This window comes from Sycon ciliatum, chromosome 3 (genome assembly GCF_964019385.1).
Source record: "Sycon ciliatum chromosome 3, ocSycCili1.1, whole genome shotgun sequence".
Classification (NCBI taxonomy): Eukaryota; Metazoa; Porifera; class Calcarea; order Leucosolenida; family Sycettidae; genus Sycon; species Sycon ciliatum.
The window spans coordinates 18,272,481-18,295,924 of NC_088645.1; the positions used below are offsets into that span (position 1 = coordinate 18,272,481).

Genomic DNA, 23,444 nt, shown 5'->3' on the forward strand with positions numbered 1-23,444 from the left:
GCGGACAATTGAGTCGTAAGAAGCAACATTATCCTTCGGCCGGTATATTCATTGCGCTGCATCAGACTGACTGACAAAACGCGATGCCTATATACTACAATGGTGTACGTCAACATGTACATGAATATTTATACATGTATCTGACGAATCAGGCGCGCCTAAATAATATGAATTGCGCGAAGAAGAATTCAAGGAGTATTCCCAGTGGGAAGCACCCATGCAGCAGGGCCATGCTCTCTGACGTTGGCAGTGATGTACTTGGAATGGATTCAAGTACAAAGGCATAAAACTGATTCTCGATAAACCTTTGTTTGGCAGAGACTAACACATGGTGGCGACCTGCACAGACGGGGATGGTGGGAAATTGTGAGCTTGAAATTGTTGCGGCTCCCACCGCACAAAGCTGGCAGGAGCCTTGAGCGTGTCTTGTTCTTAGGTACCCAACCTCTACGCCATAACGCCTATCCAAGTGCGGACGCTCGCGACGACATTAATTCTTAGCCCTGCCTCTTGAATCTAGGGAAAGGGGCCTAAATCAGAGCGTCAGTCTGTGTAGGCACAATGCACGATTCACACCCCTGGCCCTAGGTACATCATTCTGTAGTAAATGAATGGCACGTGAAAACTCTTCAGTGAAATATGCAGTCAATTCAAGTGGCCAGACCCAGAATTCTCCCGGGATTCGTCCCAAAGAGGTCCCTGTGAACGTTCTCTCTCTTTCTATTACTTTCAGTCAAGTAGTAGCGTCATGCCTCATGCTGGGACAGATGCTTTCTACTCTTACCAGTACATACATGTACATGTAGTTGGTTCTTGATCATGTGAAATTTGTTGATGCACATTGATTCAGAAATGCGGAAAAAAATATGTGAGGTAGCTTACACGCTTTCAACTTCAAGGCAGTGTGTACGAATGTCAGTGTGACGTCCACCCCCGACTGGGCCTTTGATCATGGAGGCTTGCATTGGGTCTGGTCTCTCAGCGGATTGCCAGCTACAGCTACAGCTGTCCAATGTAATAATGGCATCGCCGTAGTGCAAGGGCGAGTGGGGATTAGGGAAAGATATTTCCATCCCTTGCGGAATCGGGAAACCGTAACTCCCCTACAAGCGATCGACTTGCAACCACAATTAGCACCCATTTTCGCAATTAGCACGGAAGACTTCGTATCCGTGTGGCCGTCGCAGACATGCCGATTCCAGGTTACGTGCCGCACACGAAACACTTTGGACAAATACATACTCGAACCAGGACTCAGATTGTAAAATGTAACACTTGTTGAATGCGAACTGATTCTCATCCGCGTTCGAACAAAGCCCGTCTATTAAGGGGAGTGTACTTGGGTACCTACAATGGCAACATGCTATTGGTATTAGTATTATAACGCTAGTGTGAGGAATCGCCATGACCTACATGATGATTGTACAATGGTGCCAACACAAAAGTGAGTGCTTCTGTCTGATGATCACTGAAATGCGTGAAACGTGAGCTTAACTTACAGCTCCGCACAGTCCGCAGCCCTTCGCGTCCGGTGCTTGTGTATAATTTATATTGATGGCACCAGATATTTTAAGGTATTCTGTATTTAATTTTACTTCATCCAGCGACCAGGCAATGGTGCCATGCCAGTGATTGTTGACTCTCCTTCATTCATGGGGATGAATCAGCCTCTTTTTAGGTTTGCTAGAGCTTCATACTGCAGCGTAAAAATTAATCTGATCATGTATTTACATACATGTAATTATACAAGTTTAGCCTTTAGCCTCAGACCACCATTTCTGTAGCCTGGAATGTCGTTGCACGTGGGCTGTCCAGATAAGACGCGCCGTTTTCATTGACCACTTCACTTGTCATACATATCTCTCCTCGCACCAATGACATTGGCAATGTTTCATGCAGCACGGCCCTCCGATCCGGATCGGTGATATCCACACGATCATGTACATGTACATGTACATGCCAAGCCTGCTAGACGGTATCACGATACCACGATGTGTGTTGAGGTGCAACAAGAACTTAAATCAGATTCCGCCCTTTAAAATATACTTGTACTTCAGTAGGAGAAAAGCTTCACATTTTCAGATTCCTTATAAGCTCATTCTGAGCTACGTGATAATCTGGTGGGAGAATGTCTAAAGTGCCTGGTGCTTTGAAAGTTTGTCCCGTCTTTGTGATCAGGTATGAAACTGGTCTGACTTGGACAGACGTTGCAAAGGACAATGCCCTCTTTTCGCATCCTCACTTGTGATACTAATACTATGTCCCTGTTTCAAAGCATATTTCGGAACTCCCCGCTTTCTTGTGATACGCTCGAAGCATCCTAGCAGACAGTCATTTAGGTAAGGACTTCAATGGCCGTGTTGTTGTTGTATGATTGTACCGGTATCTATTAGTTTCCTAGGGCAATCGGTCTGAATTCCCACAGACTATTATCTGAGTATAAGTCCTTTCACAGGGTACCCTGGGGAAGCGGGTTGAAAAAAGGTTGAATGAAGAAAACGGAAGCTGCGTAGATCTACTATGCCAGTAATGATAATAATGATAATATGATGTGTTGCAAAAGAGACGGCGTAGAAGGCTGTTGCTACTAGTGACAGTCACTGGATATGTGCCAGCTAGTTCGGTTGGTGGGTACACTTATGCCTGATTGTGTTGGGTCTGTTGCCAACGGGCTCGGGCTACTTGAAGGTGTAATGTTGTACTTGCCACCTTTGTTGGCTCCAGGGTTCATATACTTTCTATTTGAAGTGTACATACCTGTTAGCCATGGACTGCTTCTGGCTAGATTAACTCTTGTATAATCAATGGTGCTAGTGAGGCTTATATCAGATCCACTCTGATTTAGCCACCCACACTAGTGGGAAGTATTACCTTCACTGGGGGCAGGGGTGACTGCAGTTGGATCCCGGGACGGATACCCTGATGCCGTGAATCCTTTTCTGCACCTTGTCCTCACCCACTTACTGAGGTGTTGTGAGCCCGTAAGTGGGATCATTTTCAAGTCCACCCAGAGTTTTGGGGATTTCAGGAGGCGTCGGCCGTTGGGCGGTTCAATAGCCAATTGAGTCATCTTTCCAGGATTCCTTTTGAGTCTCTCTCCCCTCTCCCGGGGAGACCCACGTGACCAGTTTTGGCAGTGAGCAACAAGTACAAGTACAAGTACTAGATATGGCGACGCGAAACGGAAAGGTTCCCCTTTTTCCCCTTCAACAGCGAATCTCGTGCTGTGGCTCATAAACCCAGAGATATTCTCGAAAGGCAACTAACTGTCTTGAACCATACTCAGATTTACTTCGATGACCATTCAGAAGAATACCATCACAAGCAGAACTCTGGAAAACAACAACTGTGCCTACGCTCCGATGAACTTATATAGCAAGAGCGACGGCCACATCCAACACCCTGCCTCTACACCAACACTTAGCACATGCATGTAGATAAGAAGAGCGCGTGATGACGAATAAGGTGCTAAGTGCTAGCGTAGAAACAAGGCGCTAGACGTAAGAAGAGCGCGTGATGACGAATAAGGTGCTAAGTGCTAGCGTAGAAACAAGGCGCTAGACGTGGCGCGTACAGGCAACGATTTAGCAGAGCATGGAGAGGAAAACTGTTCAGCAACATTCAAAGAAGCAGAACGAGAACGAATAATACTTCAATTGAGGCTACCTCCGTAACATTCTCCTCTTTCTCGATATGAGACAACGTGACCAGATCGAAATAAAACAAAATAAATAGTACCTTACTAGCTCCACCACTAAGAACCCAACATCGTGTACTTAGCAAAGCAAGTCCAGGTGGCTAGACAGCAGGTCCGCAGCAGGGTAAAGATATAGCAATACCGCTGACTAATAATAATAAGAAGATAGAGGACATGCAATGATTTTTAGAAGACAGACAGCAGAAAAGCTGTCCACATCAGTCCATCACTCTGGCGCATACTCCAGTGGGCACAAGCGGTTGATGGGTCGCACAAGAGTACGATCACCCACCTGCACCTTGGCAACACGTACTCGTTCATCCTTCCCGGGGTAGACTTCCAGAACCCGAGCCAAGGGCCATTTACGCCTAGCGGTGTCTGGAGACAGCAACAGCATGACATCACCAACCTTCACGTTGCGTTGGTCTGCCGTCCATTTGACCCGCTTGCTGAGCTGAGGCAGCCACTCCTGGATCCAGCGACGCCAGACATGCCCAAGCAGCTCCTGAATGCGTTGCCATCGCTGACGCGGATGATCAGACTCCGGTAGGACGACTTCTCCAAGTCTCCCGTTCAGAAAATGATTCGGGGTGAGGGGCAAATTGTCGTTGGGGTTGACTGATATGGCAGTGATCGGGCGAGAGTTGATCAGATCCTCTGCTCCGGCAAAGGCGGTCAGCAGATCCTCGTCGGTGATGTCACTGCCAGACAGAATGTGGTAAATAGCACGTTTGGCTGCCTTCACCATAATCTCGAACACACCACCGAAATGAGGTGCTGCTGGAGGGTTGAACGACCAGGACACACCATGATGTGCGGTGCCCGTCTGGATTTTGGTTTGGTCGATGTTGCGAATGAGGTCCTTCAGCTCCCGAACTGCACCAACAAAGTTTGTGCCATTGTCCGATATGACTTGATTGGGAAGGCCGCGCCGGCTCACGAACCGGAAGAAACAGTTGATGAAACTAGATGTGTCGAGTGAGAATGCGAGCTCCAGATGTACAGCGCGCGTCTCCAGACACGTGAATACACACAGATAGCGTTTGGTTCTGGCCCGACCGCGTCCCTGCATGGTGAGGAAGGGGCCGGCGTAGTCGACGCCCACGCGGCTGAACGCACGATGAGAGGGCACGATCCGACTGACCGGCAGCGGTGCCATTCGTTGCCCAGCTGGCTTGCTCCGGTACCGGCGACAGACTGCGCATTCCTGTTCCCACTCGTGGACGGCCTCCCGTGCGGCGATGACCCAATAGCGGGCGGCGAGCGCAGACAATGTTGCGTTCGTCCCCGCAGCGTGCTTTCCCTTCTCGTGTTGGAACCTGATTAGCATCTTGGTCACGGCATGCTTCCGCGGCAGGATGATCGGATGGACAGCGTCTCGTGGCAGGAACTCCGCATACTGCAAGCGCCCTTCACAGCGTAGAACACCATCGTCGTCAAGAAATGGACACAGCTTGGCCAGCTTACTGGTAGCATGCACTGCTTTGCGTTTCCTCAGGAGGACTATCTCAGCAGCGAACGCATCACGCTGCGTGTTCCGAACGACGTACAGCTCTGCGTCAGCCAACTCAATCGGGGTGAGCTCTCCTGCCAGGCGATCCTCTGCTGCTGCACGGCAGTTCGAGATGAACCGCCGGACCCATGTGAGCGTACGGATGGTCTTCTGCCAGTCTAGCCACTTTGCTGGGTCAATGATCCAATCCTGCTCGGGTGGTGCATCGTTGGCACTTTGGACGTCTGCATGATACGTTTGCATGTCCTGCGAGCGGTTGCGTGGCAAACCTTTTACATCCTGCCGAGCGCCGGAGCTGGGCTGAAGCGTAGGGCTGGCAGGCCATGGCTCGTCGGTTGACAGGAATGCGGGCCCAGTCCACCATAGGTCCGATGATGTCAGCACTGCTGCAGTACACCCACGAGAGACCAGATCTGCGGGGTTCTGGTCAGTGGTCACATGCCGCCATTGCTCTGGCTGTGTGAGACGACGAATCTCAGAGACGCGATTGGCCACGAATGTCTTGAACTGCCGACTGTGACCATGGATCCACCAGAGAACGTTCATGCTGTCAGACCACAGATAGATATCCTGCATCTCGAGAGCAAGGCTGACGACGGCTGCCAAACGGGCTGCCATGACGGCGGCTATCAACTCTAGTCGTGGGATGCTCACCGCTTCCAGCGGGGCGACTTTAGACTTAGCTGCAACCAGCCGGCATGTAGCTCCACTGGGGTCCTTGGAAATGATGTAGGCGACAGCACCCATTGCCTTCTCGGAGGCATCTGCGAATACGTGCAGCGACGACACACCGTCAGCTGCCATGAGTGGTCTTGGAATGCGTAGCGTCTGCAGATCCCGCGCATCAGCAATCCACTCCTTCACCAGCTTGTCCACAGAGGGCTCCAGTGGGTCGTCCCAGGTCGAGCCTCGCAGCCACAGTTCCTGGATGAGCATCTTGCCTCGAATGATGTACGGCGCCAGCAGACCCAGCGGGTCAAAGACGGATGCTACCCGTTGTAGCACTCTCCGCTTGCTGAACTCCTGGCCGGAATCCGGTGGGATGGCAAAACTGAAAGCGTCGCTAGCAGCGGACCACGAGATGCCTAGCGTCTTCACTCTTGGCAGCTCCCCTGGTGACAGGTCGATGGAGCGTCCATGTTCTGACTCAGGTATCACTGCCAGAAGCTCGGTCGAGTTTGAGAGCCACTTCGTCGGGTGCATGCCGGCCGACTCCCACACCTTCACAAGAGACTTGTAGAGTGCGATGCCATCAGCGACGGTTGGCACGGAATCAAGCGTGTCGTCCATGTATGTGGACTTGTTGACTGCTTCAGCCGCACGTTCATCCGTACTGGTGAGCACCCTCGCATGCTCCTGGGAGACGAACTGAGCGAGGAATGGTGATGAGGCGAGTCCGAATACCACACGCTGGAACTCATACACTGCAGGCTGCGCATCGGAATCACAGTTGCGCCATAGGAATCGTTGGTATGGCCGGTCGGATTTGTGCACACCAATCTGCAGGTACATCTGCTTGATGTCACAGGCAATAGCAACAGGATGCTTGCGGAACCGCAGGAGCACGTCGCAGATGTCCCGTTGCAGCTTCGGCCCCTTGTTGAGGAAGTCGTTCACTCCGACGCCTTGGAACTGCGCCGACCCATCAAACACAATCCTCACTTTCGTTGTCTGCTTGTCCAGACGGACCACCGGAAAGTGAGGCAGGTACCAGATGCTGTGTGGTCGTGGTTCCTCCTTCGGCACACGGCGGATATAGCCCTTTGCCAAGTACTCTTGGATGATGGCGCTGTACTTGGTACCCAGACCGTCCGTTAGGAGCAGCTTCCGCTCGGTGCCAATCAGTCGTTTGCGTGCCATGGCGAAGTTGTCGGGCAGGACCGGTGGTGTTGTCTTCCACGGAAGGCCCACATGATATCGACCGTCGCTGAACGCCAGGGATTCCCGTGTCTTTGTGAGCAGTTTCTCCTCCGCCGGTGACAAGTGTGGCAAGTCGGGTACGGCTAGCTCCTCGACGTCCCAGAAGCGACGCAGTAGCTGACTGATCTCATTGCCGCCGAGCTGCAGCTGCGCATGGTACGCATGCCCCATACGCGAACTGCCTGGGCTCGCCCGTACCGGCCCCACACAGGTCCATCCTAGCGGGGTGAGCCGTGCGACTGGTTCACCCGGCTTACCAGTCACCTCGTGCAAGGACTGGTGCGCTGCGACACAGTCCAGGCCGAGCAGAACGTCGACTCGATCAGGCTTGGCGGTGGGAGGGAAACGTATCCCTTTGAGATGTGGCCATGTCGATGCGCCGCGGTGCCAGTTGACTGGCTTCAGGCGTCCTGTTGGGTGCCGCACTGTCCAAGCATGGAGGTCTGTGCTGAACATGCCGTTGACACTTGCTACGCTGCAAGACACATGCACCGACTGAAATGTACTCGGTGTTCCGTCCAACGTGTTGACCGTGATGCTCTGCAACTCCCCGTGCAGACCAAGTTCGTGTGCTACGCCCTCACTGATGTAGCTCATGGTGCTGCCATCGTCCAACAGTGCATTGACGTGAATGCTTGTGTCGCCGTGCTTGATGGTGACCGGTATCGTCCTCAGGCTGATGGTCACGTGGGTGCTCTGGGAGGCGTAGCACTCCTCTTCCGTGGACGGAGAACCCTCCGTGACGACGGAGCAGAATGTCTGCTGCTCTGTTTGGCTGGACGACTGTTGGGTGCTAGCTGTGTTTGGCATAGCGCATCCTGCCCGACGCCCTGAGACAGAGTTCGCTGCTGGTGCCTGTGTGGACGGGCGTGTCACGCTGCTAAACACAGGGCCTCTGCTCTGTGTGGCGTGCAGAAAGCGATGATGGAGCTTCGTGCACCCGTCCAAACCACATGGCCGACTCCGCGTGCAGTCGCATCCATTGTGGCCGACATCCAGGCAGCGGAAACACACACCTGAATCCTTGGCAATGCGCCATCGCTTGTTCACTGTCGCAGCTTTGAAGGATAGGCACTGCCACAGCTTGTGTTCACCTTGGCACACGATGCACTTTTGTGATTTGGCTGCCGGCTGGCTGCTGGTCACGAACGTGCTTGGTCGAGGCGACCGGTGGACCTTTGTTGACTGTGACGGCTCTGCCTTACTCACGGGAATCAAGCCAGCTTTCGTCTCCGCAGCGGAGACCATGAACTCTGCTTCCTGGGTACAGTACTCAAGCAGCTCTTCTACCGACTCAGCCTTAGCTTGTTCATGCCGCCACCGGTGGTAGCGGGTGATCAGCTGCTCATCCAGCTTCTTGAGAAGAGTCAGGTAGAAGGTTCCGGCCGCCAGCTCAGTAGCTCGGCCCGAGTCCTTCAAGTTAATGACAGCGACTGCCAGCAGTTCCGAGAACCGCTCCAGGTCTCTCGGGTGCTCCTTCCGCACGGGTTTGAGGGCCTCAATTTCTTCCAGATGGATGGCAACTCGGCGCCTCTCTCCGCCATATTTTCGGTGCAATAGGGCCTTGGCTGCATCATACGCAACGATGGTGTACCCGAATCGGTCGATGGCTTTTAACGGCTCACCCTGGACATACTGTCTTAGTCGAAGCATCTTGCATTCCGCGGTTAGCGGTGCCTTGTCCACACAGGTGGAAAACGCTGCCCACCAGGACTCGAAGCGCCGTTTATCGCCATCGAATGTGGGTATTGTGATTTTCTTCATACTCGCCCATGGCCCGATGTCGGCTGCTAGTGGTCGTTCACCCGTCAGTGGAGGCTGATACATATGGCTGCTCGAGGACCCAGTCGGTTGGGGAGCCATGGATGTGTTGGGGACTGTCACAGCGGGGACGACCGTTGATGCACTTCCAGCTGCACCTCCAGCTGCAGGGACCGTTCTAGGGGGTAATAACACACTCACTGCTGGTCTCAATCTGGACTGAGTGCTGGCAGTGGACTGGTGGCTCTGACTAAACTGAACAGACTTCTTGGTCAGCTGGGCCGTTCCCAGTGTGGTGTTGCTGACGCTGCTCCTCTTGGTGGGCTGACTGACTGCGCTTGGCATAGTACTACTGGCAGTACCATCATTAGCACTGGCCACTGACACACTGCTACCACTGGAACCGGTCACTGGCGCTGATGCACTGCCATTGCTGGTCTGATCAGCACTAGAGGTACTGGCAGTAGATGGTGTTGGAACCCGGAGTGGACTTGTGACACCTTGGCTCTCATGAAAGGCCAAGGCACTTAGGCTACTAGGAGAAGTTTTCATGCCAGATTCCACCAGCCCAGATCCAGCAGACCCAGAGTACAGCATTGACCTGGCCCCCAACTGGCCAAAGTCAGACCGCTCCGCACCCACCTCCGTCAAGTGATCTGGCGTCATCATTGGAGCTGAGTACCTCGCCGTCGAGTACTGGCTGTATCCCAAGCCATGACCAGCTCCAAACCGCCCACCAACACTAGCGCTGTACGTGGCTTCTTCCAGTGCTCTGTTCACAGCTGCGCTGTACTTCTCCTCAAGCTCTTCCAGCTCCGCAACCAGCTTCCTCCGTTTCGACAAGTCTCCGTCTCCAGAGCGCAGTCCCAGGAGATCGCCCACGACGCCTGCTGCACCAGAGTACGCGTGTTCCAGATATCCAAGGTCGTCATCACCAATCCCCTCTCCGTTCACTATCCGAGTCAGCAAACGTCTTCGAATGTTGGTGAAATTGGCCTTGGCATTGATCTTCATCGTTCTCAGGCATTCTTCGCTGAACGCCGGTTCTTCATCATCATATTCTTGTTCTTCGTCATCAATATCGGAAACTCCAAAATCCTTCACCGTGCCCTCTGACTGCTGAATGCTGCTTGAACCGCCACTACGGGGGACCTGCTGTTCGTCCGCCAAACCTACGTCCGCCCCGACTTGGTCCGTTCCTTGCAGACTCTCGTCACTTGCCACTGACAAAGAACTCTTTGTTTCCGCCATGGTTAACATTCAAACCATCCTCTGCTACCAAATAATGTGGCTCATAAACCCAGAGATATTCTCGAAAGGCAACTAACTGTCTTGAACCATCCTCTGCTACCAAATAATGTGGCTCATAAACCCAGAGATATTCTCGAAAGGCAACTAACTGTCTTGAACCATACTCAGATTTACTTCGATGACCATTCAGAAGAATACCATCACAAGCAGAACTCTGGAAAACAACAACTGTGCCTACGCTCCGATGAACTTATATAGCAAGAGCGACGGCCACATCCAACACCCTGCCTCTACACCAACACTTAGCACATGCATGTAGATAAGAAGAGCGCGTGATGACGAATAAGGTGCTAAGTGCTAGCGTAGAAACAAGGCGCTAGACGTAAGAAGAGCGCGTGATGACGAATAAGGTGCTAAGTGCTAGCGTAGAAACAAGGCGCTAGACGTGGCGCGTACAGGCAACAATTTAGCAGAGCATGGAGAGGAAAACTGTTCAGCAACATTCAAAGAAGCAGAACGAGAACGAATAATACTTCAATTGAGGCTACCTCCGTAACACGTGCCATGCAGTAGCAGACTTGCAAGAACAGCTTAATGCAAGCCAACCTGATGCTTGATTTTGGCTGGTTGTGCGTGCCAGTTTAAGTTAGTATGTTCCCAAGTTCTAAGGATTGGCAACAAGACTTCCCCTACAGGTGGTTAGGATGCTGTCGGCCTCTGCATGCAGATCCTAACACACAAACGCTCATATGAATGTACAGTACACACACACACACACCTGCCCCGACCCCCCCCCCCCCCCCCCTCCACATACCCACCACCATATCCACGTTCTCGCACGAAGGAACTCATCGAATAAAGTCATTGATGCAAATCATGGTTGTCAGTGAAGACTTTCAATTTCACAGTATATTCGATTAAAAAGAAACCTAGGATAACAATTGAATCTACCATCATTATAATACTTATAAAATTTCCACTGCCTGCAGTGTGAAATATAGGGCCATAATTATAGAATTACATCCAAAGATAGATCCATCCAAGACGGCTTGGACATGGTGCTGCCGGGGAAACTGCCCGTGAAACTATACAACTAGGATGCAAACTAGAGGAAATCTGAGCGCTCTTCGCTGGCCGGCTCAGCCAAAAGAGGATATGGAGCTAAGAGAACACCTGTGATAACCAGCACACCTAGGATTAGAGTATGAGTACAGTCTACATACACATAAGGACACTACATACACATAAGGACACTACATACAAATAAGGAGACTACCTAAGAGAAATGAATCCGCAATGGGGAAATGCAACAGGAAAGAGACCGCACTCCTCGAAACGTCCCCGCATCGACAATATACCCCTACATCCTCTTAGTTGATCTCCTGAGGAGCAGCGGAAGACGCAGCAGCACCACCAGACTGCTGCGCCTCCACAAGGCCGTCGGTGGACGACGCGCTGTACTTGGCACGCTTGAAGCTGGGCGCTCGCGGCGGTGCATGACTCGGCGCTTCCGACGTGGCCACTCGCTTGGCCTGCACGGCGACATCGGAGCCCTTGCCCCAGCCCAGCTGAATTGGACGCCACTGCTCACCTAGCAGAGCAGCCTGAGCAGATAATACATACATGCAGAGCATACAGAGTGAAACCTGCAAAGGCAGCAACCACCTGTTGAAGAATAGCTATACCGCCATGGTACTGACTGGGCAGATAATACATACATGCAGAGCATACAGAGTGAAACCTGCAAAGGCAGCAACCACCTGTTGAAGAATAGCTATACCGCCATGGTACTGACTGGGCAGATAAGACGTACATGTAGAGCACACACGTACGCAGGGAAACCTAGCAGACTCAGCGGAAGACGTTCAGGTTGGTTGTAACTCTGTGTTTCATGCCGCTAGGCAATTATCAGACAACTGATACTACTACTAACTGAGCTCTGTCCCTGACATTGAGCACTCTCTGCAGCTCGGGGATCAACGGATGTTTTGTTTTGTTTTGAAGAAGAGCTATACAACAAGAACGAAGGCAGGGGCAGTGTCGGACAATGTAGGGTCACTACGGTATTGACCGTAGCACTCATTGACCAAAGTACCACTGTACCTGTGAATCAATAAAAAGCACTGGTCTGGGCGCTAAAATTTCCAATTTTTCAGCTGACCGAACCCTCCCTCAAGAGCAAATTTTACTTCAGATGGCTGACTGTACCACACTAAAATACCTAACGACGGCCCTGCAAGGGAGGCTATGTCCTGTCCAATGACCGCGGATAAGAAGGCCATATGTACACGAGGACCACATGTGTAAAGTCCCTTGAGTGGTGGGATTCGACAGGTTTCACTGGCGATACAGACTGGCACACTCATCGAAAGTGATTACGCACACTCAACACTGGATTGCACACTCATCGAAAATGATCACGCAATCCCAACCCTTGGTTCCGGCAGCGCTTGCCTTGCATGTCGTCGTTTGTGTCCACGCGATCAGCTAAACAATTGCATGCACAGAAACACACCTGGCACATGCACAAAACCACGCATGAACTGCTACCCCTCCCCCCAACCACACATACGCTCTCAGTCTGTTGTACATGTAGTGGACAATGATCCAATACTTACCACCATGTACGTAGTGCAGGCAAAGAACAAACAGATTCCACCCAGCATAGTCGGCAGCAAGAAGAGCATCGGGATGCACATACTGCACAAACAACACAAGCACAAACACCAACAATAAGAATGTTTAGAAATTATACCGTTTGAAAGAAGACTGGAGTCTGGAAATGAGTGCAGAAACCAAGAGCGAAACCTCGAAAACTTAGATTCGAAGTTGGAGTGATTTCACATGAAAGTTGAGCAATGAGAACTTGTGATGGCATCGCATGTAGAGCTGGTGATTCAAATCCAGCACTTCCACCCATCCCTCTGCAGCATGTGCATTTCCACCCATCTCTCTGCAGCATGTGCACTTCCACCCATCCCTCTGCAGCATGTGCACTTCCATCCATCCCTCTGCAGCATGCGCAGATGAATAGTGAAGTATCGTTATCGTGAATATTAATTTTCTATCTTTATCAAATATACCACTCTTTGGTCTAGAAAGAATACTTTTTGATATTACAATGAGAGTGGATAATCAACGGCTTGTCCACCAACTCTTTGAATAGTGACAGCTGAGCAAGACCTGGGATTGCATTGTACGTGCAATTACATACGGATGTAACTCATGCAAAATTGTGTGACGCATGCCATTCATTTATTGGCCGTCCCTTTTAAAAATGAGAGCAATGCCATGCATGCCTGCTTGGACACGGCAACATTACAATGCTCCCCCCCCCCCTTCCCCCTTAGATTCCTAATCACAGGCATGCATGTACTGAAGACTAATTCATTCCAAAATTTGAGCTCGGCTCCCGAGTTGAGCAAAGATTGCGGTAGACCACAATGATTATCTTTATCTACTCCGATTGATTCAAATTCGTATCCCAAAGTTCAGCGTGAAGAAGCGATTGTTGCTACTTTGGCGATACATCAACTACTTGCTCAAGTTCAAGAAGTTTAACCTGTCTATACACCCTTCCCCTTGTGTCTATGATGCAGACAAATACAGGATCACAGGATAAAAAACGATGGAAATGAAGATCCCAGCCCTTACCAAAGATAGAGGACAAATCTGAGAAAGTAGTTGCGACCAACAGGTCCAAGGGCATGGATGATTGGTGCGATCTGCTCCTGGCCACTACATGGACGGGAAGAGAAAGACAGATGAACAGGTATTCATTCAGGATCATTAGGGCTGGGTTCCACTGCGGCTCCGCTGCTCCCTTGCTCGTCATCTGCGGCTTGAAACGTCATCATTACCATAGTGACCGCGGCTCGAGCTGGAGCAGCGAGGCCGCGGCCCACCGCGAGCTTTTGCTATGATTCTTGACCAAAACAGTGAGCCGCGGTCGCGGCTCGACCTGTTTCCCGTACTTTGCATTGTTTTGTACGCGAGAATTTTAAAATTCAAATTGTAATGCGTTGGGCAGGCCAGATGACGAGGATTATTTTTGATTTCGCGCGTTTAGGCAGGTAAAACATCATCAAAAAAACGTGGAGCACGACCGCGGTACAGCGAATGGCAAGTGTCAGTGGAACCGCGCTGCTCCGCTGCATGTAGCCAAGTGCCGCGGAGCAGCGGAGCCGCAGTGGAACCCGGCCCTTACATCACGTGCGAGAATACAGCGAGCGAGCGAGGGAGAGAGAGAGAGAGAGAGAGAGAGAGAGAGAGAGAGAGAGAGAGAGAGAGAGAGAGAGAGAGAGAGAGAGAGAGAGAGAGAGAGAGAGAGAGAGAGAAAGAGAGAGAGAGAAAGAGAGAGAGAGAAAGAGAGAGAGAGAGAGAGAGAGAGAGAGAGAGAGAGAGAGAGCGAGAGAGCGAGAGAGAGAGAGAGAGAGAGAGAGAGAGAGAGAGAGAGAGAGAGAGAGAGAGAGAGAGAGAGAGAGAGAGAGAGAGAGAGAGAGAGAGAGAGAGAGCGAGAGAGAGAGAGAAAGAGAAGGTCCTATTTCGAGACACTTGGTTTGGCTAAAAAAGTGGACTTGAACGTGGCACCCTCTGTTTCTTGATGATTGTCTTACACATTCCCACTATGCCTGCTTGGTTTGGCTGAAGCATGGTAGGAATAATAAAGAGCATTGAGAGGGATATTTGATGGAGCAGAAGAATAGGAAATCAACTGCAAAAGTGAGAAGATATCATATGAGCCCGGATCAGCGAAAACCATCGCTTGTGTTTGATATCAAGTTGATCAAAAAGTGACGTTGAAGTCGAGCGAAAGAAAAGTCGCGGACCTAACCCACCACCTTTCTGTCTTTCTTGTCACTAGTCTTTCTTTCCGCCTGACAAGCCCGTGTTTGTTTGTTTGTCAGTGACTAGCTAGCTAGGCGAGCCCCAGGCAAGTGAGGAGACACGGCTGGGAAACCCCACGTACCTGAGCTTGGCTGGCGAATAGGTACGATCGCGGGGCGCGGGTATCGCACGCGCATCGATCGTGGTTGACGTCAATCACGACACGATATTTTCTGGTGATGACTGGGATGGCGATTGCTCATCAAGGGAGTCAGGTGAAAGCCGCGGAGCTCCAGAGGACGACTCTCTCCTGCCGCAAAGCGACTCGGCGAGGCTGCTGACTTCGTGTAGAAGAAAGCAGCGCTGATGAGAATGACGACGACTCGGGTGGATATTGTTGAGCGATGAACGACTCCTTCACTAGTAAGTTTGTCGGATATCGACAGTGACGATGCAGAGCAAAGGCGTCTCGATTCACGACTGGAAGAGCAACGAGAGCTAGCGCCAGACAAGATCTGCTTCGTTGGCTTGGACATTGAGCAACGTTACTGGAAACATTTATTTGGTCCATGCAGCAGCTCCCAAAAAATTCAAAAAATATGTTCCTGTAGGGTCAGGTAACCGTTGAATGTATCTGCACCTAGTACGTACCTCATGCTCATGAGCCTGTGTGCTAAGTAGTCACAGCTGCTGTAATTGCACTCCGTGTGTGCAGATATGTTTTCATGGAAGTGAAGGCCTTGGAGAGCATCAGTACAGAGCCTGGTGTGGATGCAATATCAGCCCCTGGAACTTGGCCATATGCCGTTAGCTGCGCGATAGTCAGTGAAGCCAATGATTTACTTGGACGAGCCAGTGAGCCAAGGACTATAAAATTCCTCCTTGTTAGCCGGATGAGTGATGGCAATGCCTAACAGGATCAGACACATACCAACGCTCATACTTGCATCCTACACAGAAATGCCACTTCCAACATTTGTACAGAGATGTGGTGTACCGCATTTTTTGGTCACTTACGGTGCTGTGATTGATCTAAAATTTCTTGAGACTGGTTATCAGTGGTTGTGGATCAATTTGGAGCACAAAAATATTTTTCGAAAATTTTGCACATGTGATGGTTTTTGCTGATCCAGGCTCATATTATAGTCTGTTTCAAAAAGATTAGCAATCAGGTTTTGGTCTTAAAAAGTATGAAGATCAGGGAAAATTGGACAACGAAGTACATAAAAGTGCTGGTTAGGGCACGGAAAATTGTTCTGTGAAGGTTTCGGAACAATTGGACCAGCCGTTAAGGAGTTAGAATTTCGGCCAGGTTTCCGGCCTTTCCCCATGGTTTACAATTTGCCCTGGAAGCCAGTATCGCTTTTTCTATCAAAACCTACGCTTTATCTTTTCCTTTCTGGCCTTGTGGTTATGGATGCTGTCTGCTGACCATGACGTTGTGAGTTCAAATCCCAACCTATCTTCAAACTCACACTTTTTTCATTGTTTTTTGGTGATCAAGCAGACTTGTTGTTGTTCACGGTTGTTGTTGTTGGAGCTCCCGCTTCCTCCCGAACTGACTGACACTTGACTGGCTCACGCCATGTGAACACACCCACAACACTGAAACGGTGTGAGTGAATACGGAAGTCATTGCGCTGTAGCTACGTGTTGAATACACCGGCACATCGATCGATCGATTTCTTTTTGAGAATTATTTCAAGATCGCCAATTTATTTGAATTTAGAAGTCAACGCCGACTTCTATCAGCTTCCACAGGCGTCTGCTTTTCTCAAAATGTTGTCGAAGTCATACGGATAGCTTCGCCAAGTCATGGCCTTGGGTATGAGTCTGTGTCGATGTCGTTTTCGTCACATGGTGAGAGTAAATTGCATCGCAGCTCAAAGAAACTATTTGGTCACAAAACATATTGGGACCCATGCCGCTCGTCAGCCTCGGCATTTACTACACTTTCGACATGTCCTCTCTGACTCCATAATCGATACGAGGAAGAACTCGTTTGTTGTGAACCAGATGTACACGACTGTACCGACATCGACCTGAGTGAGTTGTCATTTTTCATGCTTTCGCGCGGAATATTTCTTCGAGTTCACAGTGAGCTTTTCCAGGCAGCGCTCGAGCGCTCATACGGTAAGACGGCAAACTCCCCGGGCGATCACCAGGATTGCTAATCTTTTTGAAACTGACTGTAGTGATATTCTCGCCCGGTTGAATGTCCGAACAATCAAACAAGATACTGTGTGCCATTTTCTGTTTATGCACAATCCCAATGCTATACCAGTACCCAAACACTGGTAGAAAATTGGACACAAAACACTACAATTGGACACAAAACACCAACACACACGCTAGACTGCGGGCATGCGTGTCTTCGTGTGCACACACACACACACACACACACACACACACACACACACACACACACACACACACACACACACACATACACACACACACACACACACACACACACACACACACACGCTCAATTATCCACAGCACAGGGAGAGGCTTACACTCTTGGGAAGTTGCTGCCCTTGCTTCTCTTGCTGCGAGGGTACTCAATCAGCATGATCAACAAGCTGATTGGTCTAGACAAGACATCAGAAGTCAAGGAAAATATTACACAGCTACTGTATACTAGTGTTTATCAGGCGAGTTGGAAGGCTATTGGAGTGCGTATCCAAGACGTGCTAGAGATGATTAGCAGTTAGTTGTAGAACGTCAGTACCGTTGATCAGCGATGTGCAATACAATCCATCGAGCTGATTGTCAAGTAACTGGTTGTAGTTGTGGACATGATAATAGCGCAACATATTCTTCCTTGGTCCTTTTCTTTAGGAAGGAGTGGTAGCGACTTCGGCGATGGTTGTAAGGAAAGAGTTTGCTCCGCACACTGGAGCTCGCGCTAAGACTCAGTGTGTCAAGTCCAGTCGGCGGAATAGCGCGAGCTCCAATGTGCGGAACAAACTCTTTCCTAACAATGTCGCCGAAGTCGCTACCACTATTTCGTACTATTGTGCCCAGCGCGGGCTTGTGACTAGCTGGTTTGGAGGTGACAGCATTGTGAATGACTGAGGGTTCTTGAAGTCTGTCCTCACCGTCCAGAAGCGACACTGATTCACGCTGCTATTCGGTAGTCACGAGGTGTTTGTCGCGTTGAAAACAGAGTGTCTCTATAAGTTTGTATCCCTGGTGATGTTTGTGCCTGGAGAGCACTATAATTATAAGTGATGCTCTCCAGGCACAATCTTCCTCAGCCTACTCAAGCTCAACTGATGAGGGGTGAATTCCCCGAAACACTGTGTATTGAGCAGCCAGTGGTTCTTTCTTGCAGGTGTGCCGAGTGGAAGGTTTGATGGACTTCTCGTGTGCTCCGGATGGCAGTCATCAGTCACTCAAGTGTCAAGTCAAGTTGGCGACATAGCGCGAGCTCCCGGGGGGAGCAAACTCTGTCCATTTCTTTCCCGACAAAAGTGAGGGTTGATTTACAACTAAGATTAGACTCATAACCGGGTTCTACCAGTAACTTCCAACAATGACCTGCATGGCCTGGCTGAGTCCATCATGTGTACTAATTTTTCCAGGACTTCGACGTTTCACCCTGCAATGAGAAAGAAGTGTTTCTGTGATTCGTTTCCAGAAGTTTTGGCAGTGCTCGTTTGGGTGAAAACGTTTTAACCCTTTGAGAGCCGACCCATACTTGAATGTGTAGAATTCTACACACTCGACTGTGAGACTTCAACTGGCCGTAACTCGGTCAAAACTAGCTCAAATTCAACGATCCAAATATCTACCTTGAAGAGAAAACTCTCAGCGTGCCGTAGAACCCATCCGCGACGCGCTGCGATCAACGGTTCTTGAGATAAATCGCTCGTAAGTTCAGCCGCGATCGCGGCACTTGAAAAGCGTGGGAGTGCAACTCGAAAGTTGAGAATTTTGAGACTTTTCCTCGCGCTGAGTTACTCAAATTTGCGTGGGTTTCACTGGTAGTATTTCCAAGGGTACACAGCGAAAAAATCGAAACTCTGCGATCAAGAAAAATGAAAATGCTGGAGCAGGACGAAAGTGCACGCATTTCAAGCAGTTTTCGCTAGGTCGCTGCTCTCTGGCGCTGGAGATATGGCGTCCTGGTCATCATGCGTGACCTCAGTCTCTTCCTCTCGCGGAGACCTTTCCAGGAAGCCCAAGATTGTGAAGTTTGAGTGAGTAGAACTGAAGTTACGTCCCAAAGAACATGAAAATATGCAGAATTTTGAAATTTTCAATCGGCTCTCAAAGGGTTAAAAACCAAAAATAAGATCTTTGGATACAAGGAGAGGAGAGGGGAGGGGAGGGGGGGGGGGGTATTAACTTTTAACCAGTGAAACAAGGTATAGGATTGGAACGTGGAACCCATGTAGTGCTTGGAAGAATCTAAATCCCTAATTAGCAACTTAACGCCTGCACCTGACTCGAGCGCTATGATTCCCACAGAATTTCTCACCTTGCTCCCCCTTATGTTCAGGCTGCCCATTTTGGAGCCATCAGTTGCCTGATGACCGTAGTATTACGTGAAGCTCAGAGTTGCGACACAGCTTCCAATCTCTCTTGTGTAAATCCAGAATTATTAAAGTTACTATTGTGGTAATGACAAACAGTGGCGCACACACCATAGATCATGTGTGAGTTTAGGAAAGGGTGTATTGGAGAAATCCCTAACTCCCCAACAACACGCAGCATTGTATTGCATGCACTTGAGTAGTGCATCTCATCACAATATTGCACAAGATCCTTAATTCCCAAATTCTGTTTTCCTGACACATTTTCCAAAATGAATAGACAGCGGAAATTGGCTAATATTTCGAGTACAGAAACAGGCAGCTTTGCAGCTGCTGGAGGATACATTGAGTACCATGCTATCCACTGCCGTCGAAACTGAATAGCAGAACCGAGTATACCTCCGACAAGGATAACTGTTATGATGAAAACAGAACACGACGAAGCGAGATGCGCGCACATATGCATGCACACAAGCACATAATAGACGTCAACACATGCACAGAATTTTGGGCCCAAATATGTACAGTCAACTTCGCTGATAACGACTGCGGATATAACGACAATTCGCGAATAACGACAGAATTTCCATGCCCAGAGCAAAGTCCCATCTTACTGTAATACATATAATGAGACTTCGGGTATAAGGACATTTCGCAAATAAGGACACTTTTCTGATGCCCCGCCGAGATACGCAAAGTTGACTGTATAGCACACGTGCATGCACACACACTTCCACTTCCACATGCCCATCGTTGAACTCTTGTATACACGTAATTTAGCCGAAGGCTTCCAGGACCAACTAGAGCCAGCCTTGGGGACAACTGGCGCCGTGTCATCTTCTTTGACGTCCATTGTAGAGACAACCACTCATTTCCCAACTGCAGGTATACTATAATCCGGAACGTGCACAATAAAATTCTTCTGCCACCTTGTATTCGTCACAACTGAGTATGAGACAGAAACTCCGCAGTCCTCAGAAGCCTAGTTCATGTGCCATCAGGGATGAATCCGAATTTGGAAAGTAAAGTCGACTCCTGATTATTATTATATTGAACACCGGTGTGTAGGAGACCTGGTTGTTTTAGCCAACGTTGTAATATGCACTCACATCATACAGGCAACATGAGTCATGCCTCCGGGCTTGTGGCCCATGATCGTATGACTGTATGAGTGCACTTGGCCCTACATCAAGGAGTTGTACAAATCCTATACAACTTCCTGGTTTACATGCCGACCTACAAGATGAGAAGGTTTGTAGTAAACGAAAACTGCTCACTGCTAAGGGTCAACTGTGTATAGGTTCAAACAGGGACATGGACAGTAATTCACTTTATCATGAAGTTCACTATACGGGAGTTCGTTATATAAGTGTAGTCGTCTGCACACTTCAGACGCACAGCACGAAGTACCGTTGATCAACAGTGTCCTTACCAAACTTGTTTCACTGCAGGGGTGGAACTTCAATCAATGTTGTCATGTTTTATGTGATGTAAAACATAATAAATCACCGTAAAAGGTCTACCTTGCTGTACCGTGCTCCATTGCAGGAGACAATTTTGTTTATTTATCGTACTTTATTACTTCAATGCATGAAAGATGTTGCGACATCGGCGGTGATTAGTGAAGAAAGAGCCTGCTCTGAACCTTGGAGCTCGCGCTTTCTGCCGACTGACTTGACACTTGAATGACTCACGACTGCGTCTGGAGCACACGAGAAGCCCGCCGAACCTTCCACTCGGAAAACCTGCAAGAAAGCACCACTCCCTTTTGAGTACACAGTGTTTCGGTGAATTCACCGGTGCCCCCTCATCAGTTGAGCTTGAGTAGGCTAATGAAATTTCTGCTCGGAGAGCACTGCATCATGTAGTGCTCTCCAAGCCAAAACATCACTAGGGATACCAACTTACAGTGACGTTCCGCTTCCAGCGCAACAAACACTTCGTGAGCACCAGAGGCAGCAGCGTGAGTCAGTGTCGCACATGGAGTTGTGAGAGTAAGTGTCAAGTTAGTCGGTAGGAAGCACGAGCTCCGACGTTCGGAGCAGACACTTTCTTCAATGATCACCGCTGATGTAGCAACATCTCTCGCACTTTTGTCCCTTACGCGGGAACGCGACTAGATCGTTGGAAGTGACAGCGTTGCGAATGGCAAATTACCCTCAACGTCTGTTCTCACAACTCCATGTGCGACACTGACTCGCGCTGTTGCCTGGTGCTCACGAAGTGTTTGTTGCGCTGGAAGCGGAACGTCACTGTAAGTTGGTATGGCTAGTGATGTTTTGGCCCAGCGGAGAGCACTACATGATGCAGTGCTCTCGGAGCAGAAATTTCATTAGCCTACTCAAGCTCAACTGATGAGGGGTGAATTCCCCGAAACACTGTGTACTCAGCACGGAGTGGTGCTTTCTTGCAGGTTCGCCGAGTGGAAGGTACGGCGGGCTTCCCGTGTGCTCCAGACCCAGTCGTGAGTCAGTCAAGTGTCAAGTCAGTCGGCAGGAAGCCCGAGCTCCGACGTTCAGAGCAGACACTTTCCTCACTTCGAAGTACTAACTTTATACCCTTGTAAAATAAATAGTAATAATATACAGTCGACTCCACTGATAACGAACTCGCATTATAATGACTTTCGTGATATAGCGAACCCTCGCCCATGTCCCTGTTTGAACCCATACAAATTAACTTGACCCTTTATAACGAACCAATAAGGTAACCAACTGCACTCATACAGTCATGGGCCACTACTGCACTTGTCAGTTATGAACGCTGTTTGTATGTGTGAGTGCATTTCTGATAAACGAACTTCGGCTATGAAGTATTTTCATTGAAGAACATATTTTCCTGCACAATGGTGTTCGTTATATCAGGTGTCGGCTGTAATCTCATCACTCCATTCCGTGCATGACTTGAATCATTGGCGTCTTTGATACAACACTTTCCAGAGACGATAATTGCGGAAATATCATGAATTACAGAAAAAACAGTACACTTGGTGGTGTCGGGTGAACACCATCGATGCATTGTGGTCCACTTACTCATGGCCGCCCCCATGGCCTGGAGGTTGGCCCACATAGCGAACTCGATACGCATGGTGGCGTGTTGGACTCCTTGCTGGCCTCCCTGGCTCCTCACGAGTCTCAGCTAGCGAAAACACTGAAGGCTTCTCGCCACTGAATGCACTGCCCGGCAGCCGCCTGCGTCCCCAAAGACGTCCACAAGGCCAGACCGCGCAGTGAAGTATGAACGCTTTTACGAGCACCGAACAACAAGGGGCTACCGACTACGGGAACACAGCTCTGGACAACAAGCTACGAAAAATATTCTTTTTTTCTGAAAATGAAAGAGGCAAGGTTCGTGTTTAGGCAAGGTAGCAAGCCGAGAATGTTTCCGCCACAGCTAGCTACATGTAGATCTACCAGTCCATATCCATCACGCTCACTTGTTCTGCTAGCTGTCGTTTGTCGGCAAAATCGAGGTGAGAAACCCTGTGTCAGGTGCAGACGTGACTCGCATCAAGTCGCTCCATCATGCTTGCTCGCGCTACTGCATGGTACAGACTAGACACCCAGGGCCATGCCCAGCTGGCCAGGCCAAGGCAGACGGGGCGTTGACCTGTTTGGTGTGAATGCCATTCTTCATACTGACAGCAGGGTCTTGCCTTGTCAGCTTCATCAGCTCACTCCTCGCCAGTGCCAGAACTACCACGGCTGAGTGGATCAACACTACACGACAGCAGACTGGGATAAAATGCACGCCTTTGCCTTTGGCTTTTTCAAACACCGATCATATCAGAAAAGGAACCTTTCCGGACTGAAATCCGTCGAAGATTTTACTGTGCGTATTATACCGTGATTATCCCCTCCTCTGCTGTGTGAATATTACTAGTATGCTCTAGCTGTGTATATGTACACCTTGAGCACTGTAAGTAAGTTGT

The 23,444-nt window shown here is 49.7% G+C and overlaps 2 protein-coding genes across 2 annotated transcripts; both read right to left on the bottom strand.

Moving 5' to 3' along the window:
* Positions 1–3,923: 3,923 nt before the first annotated feature.
* Positions 3,924–10,142, bottom strand: LOC135812893 (uncharacterized). The gene has a single exon (XM_065326112.1). It carries the CDS (start codon positions 10,140–10,142, stop codon positions 3,924–3,926), a length of 6,219 nt encoding a protein of 2,072 aa, XP_065182184.1.
* Positions 10,143–10,998: 856 nt separating this feature from the next.
* Positions 10,999–23,018, bottom strand: LOC135811645 (cytochrome b-245 light chain-like). The gene is made up of 6 exons (XM_065324882.1): positions 22,546–23,018; positions 19,858–19,927; positions 17,489–17,563; positions 13,797–13,880; positions 12,761–12,842; positions 10,999–11,746 (listed from the first exon to the last, which is right to left on the bottom strand). Exons 1-6 carry the CDS (start codon positions 22,598–22,600, stop codon positions 11,513–11,515), a joined length of 600 nt encoding a protein of 199 aa, XP_065180954.1. The 5' UTR covers positions 22,601–23,018; the 3' UTR covers positions 10,999–11,512.
* Positions 23,019–23,444: the final 426 nt, after the last annotated feature.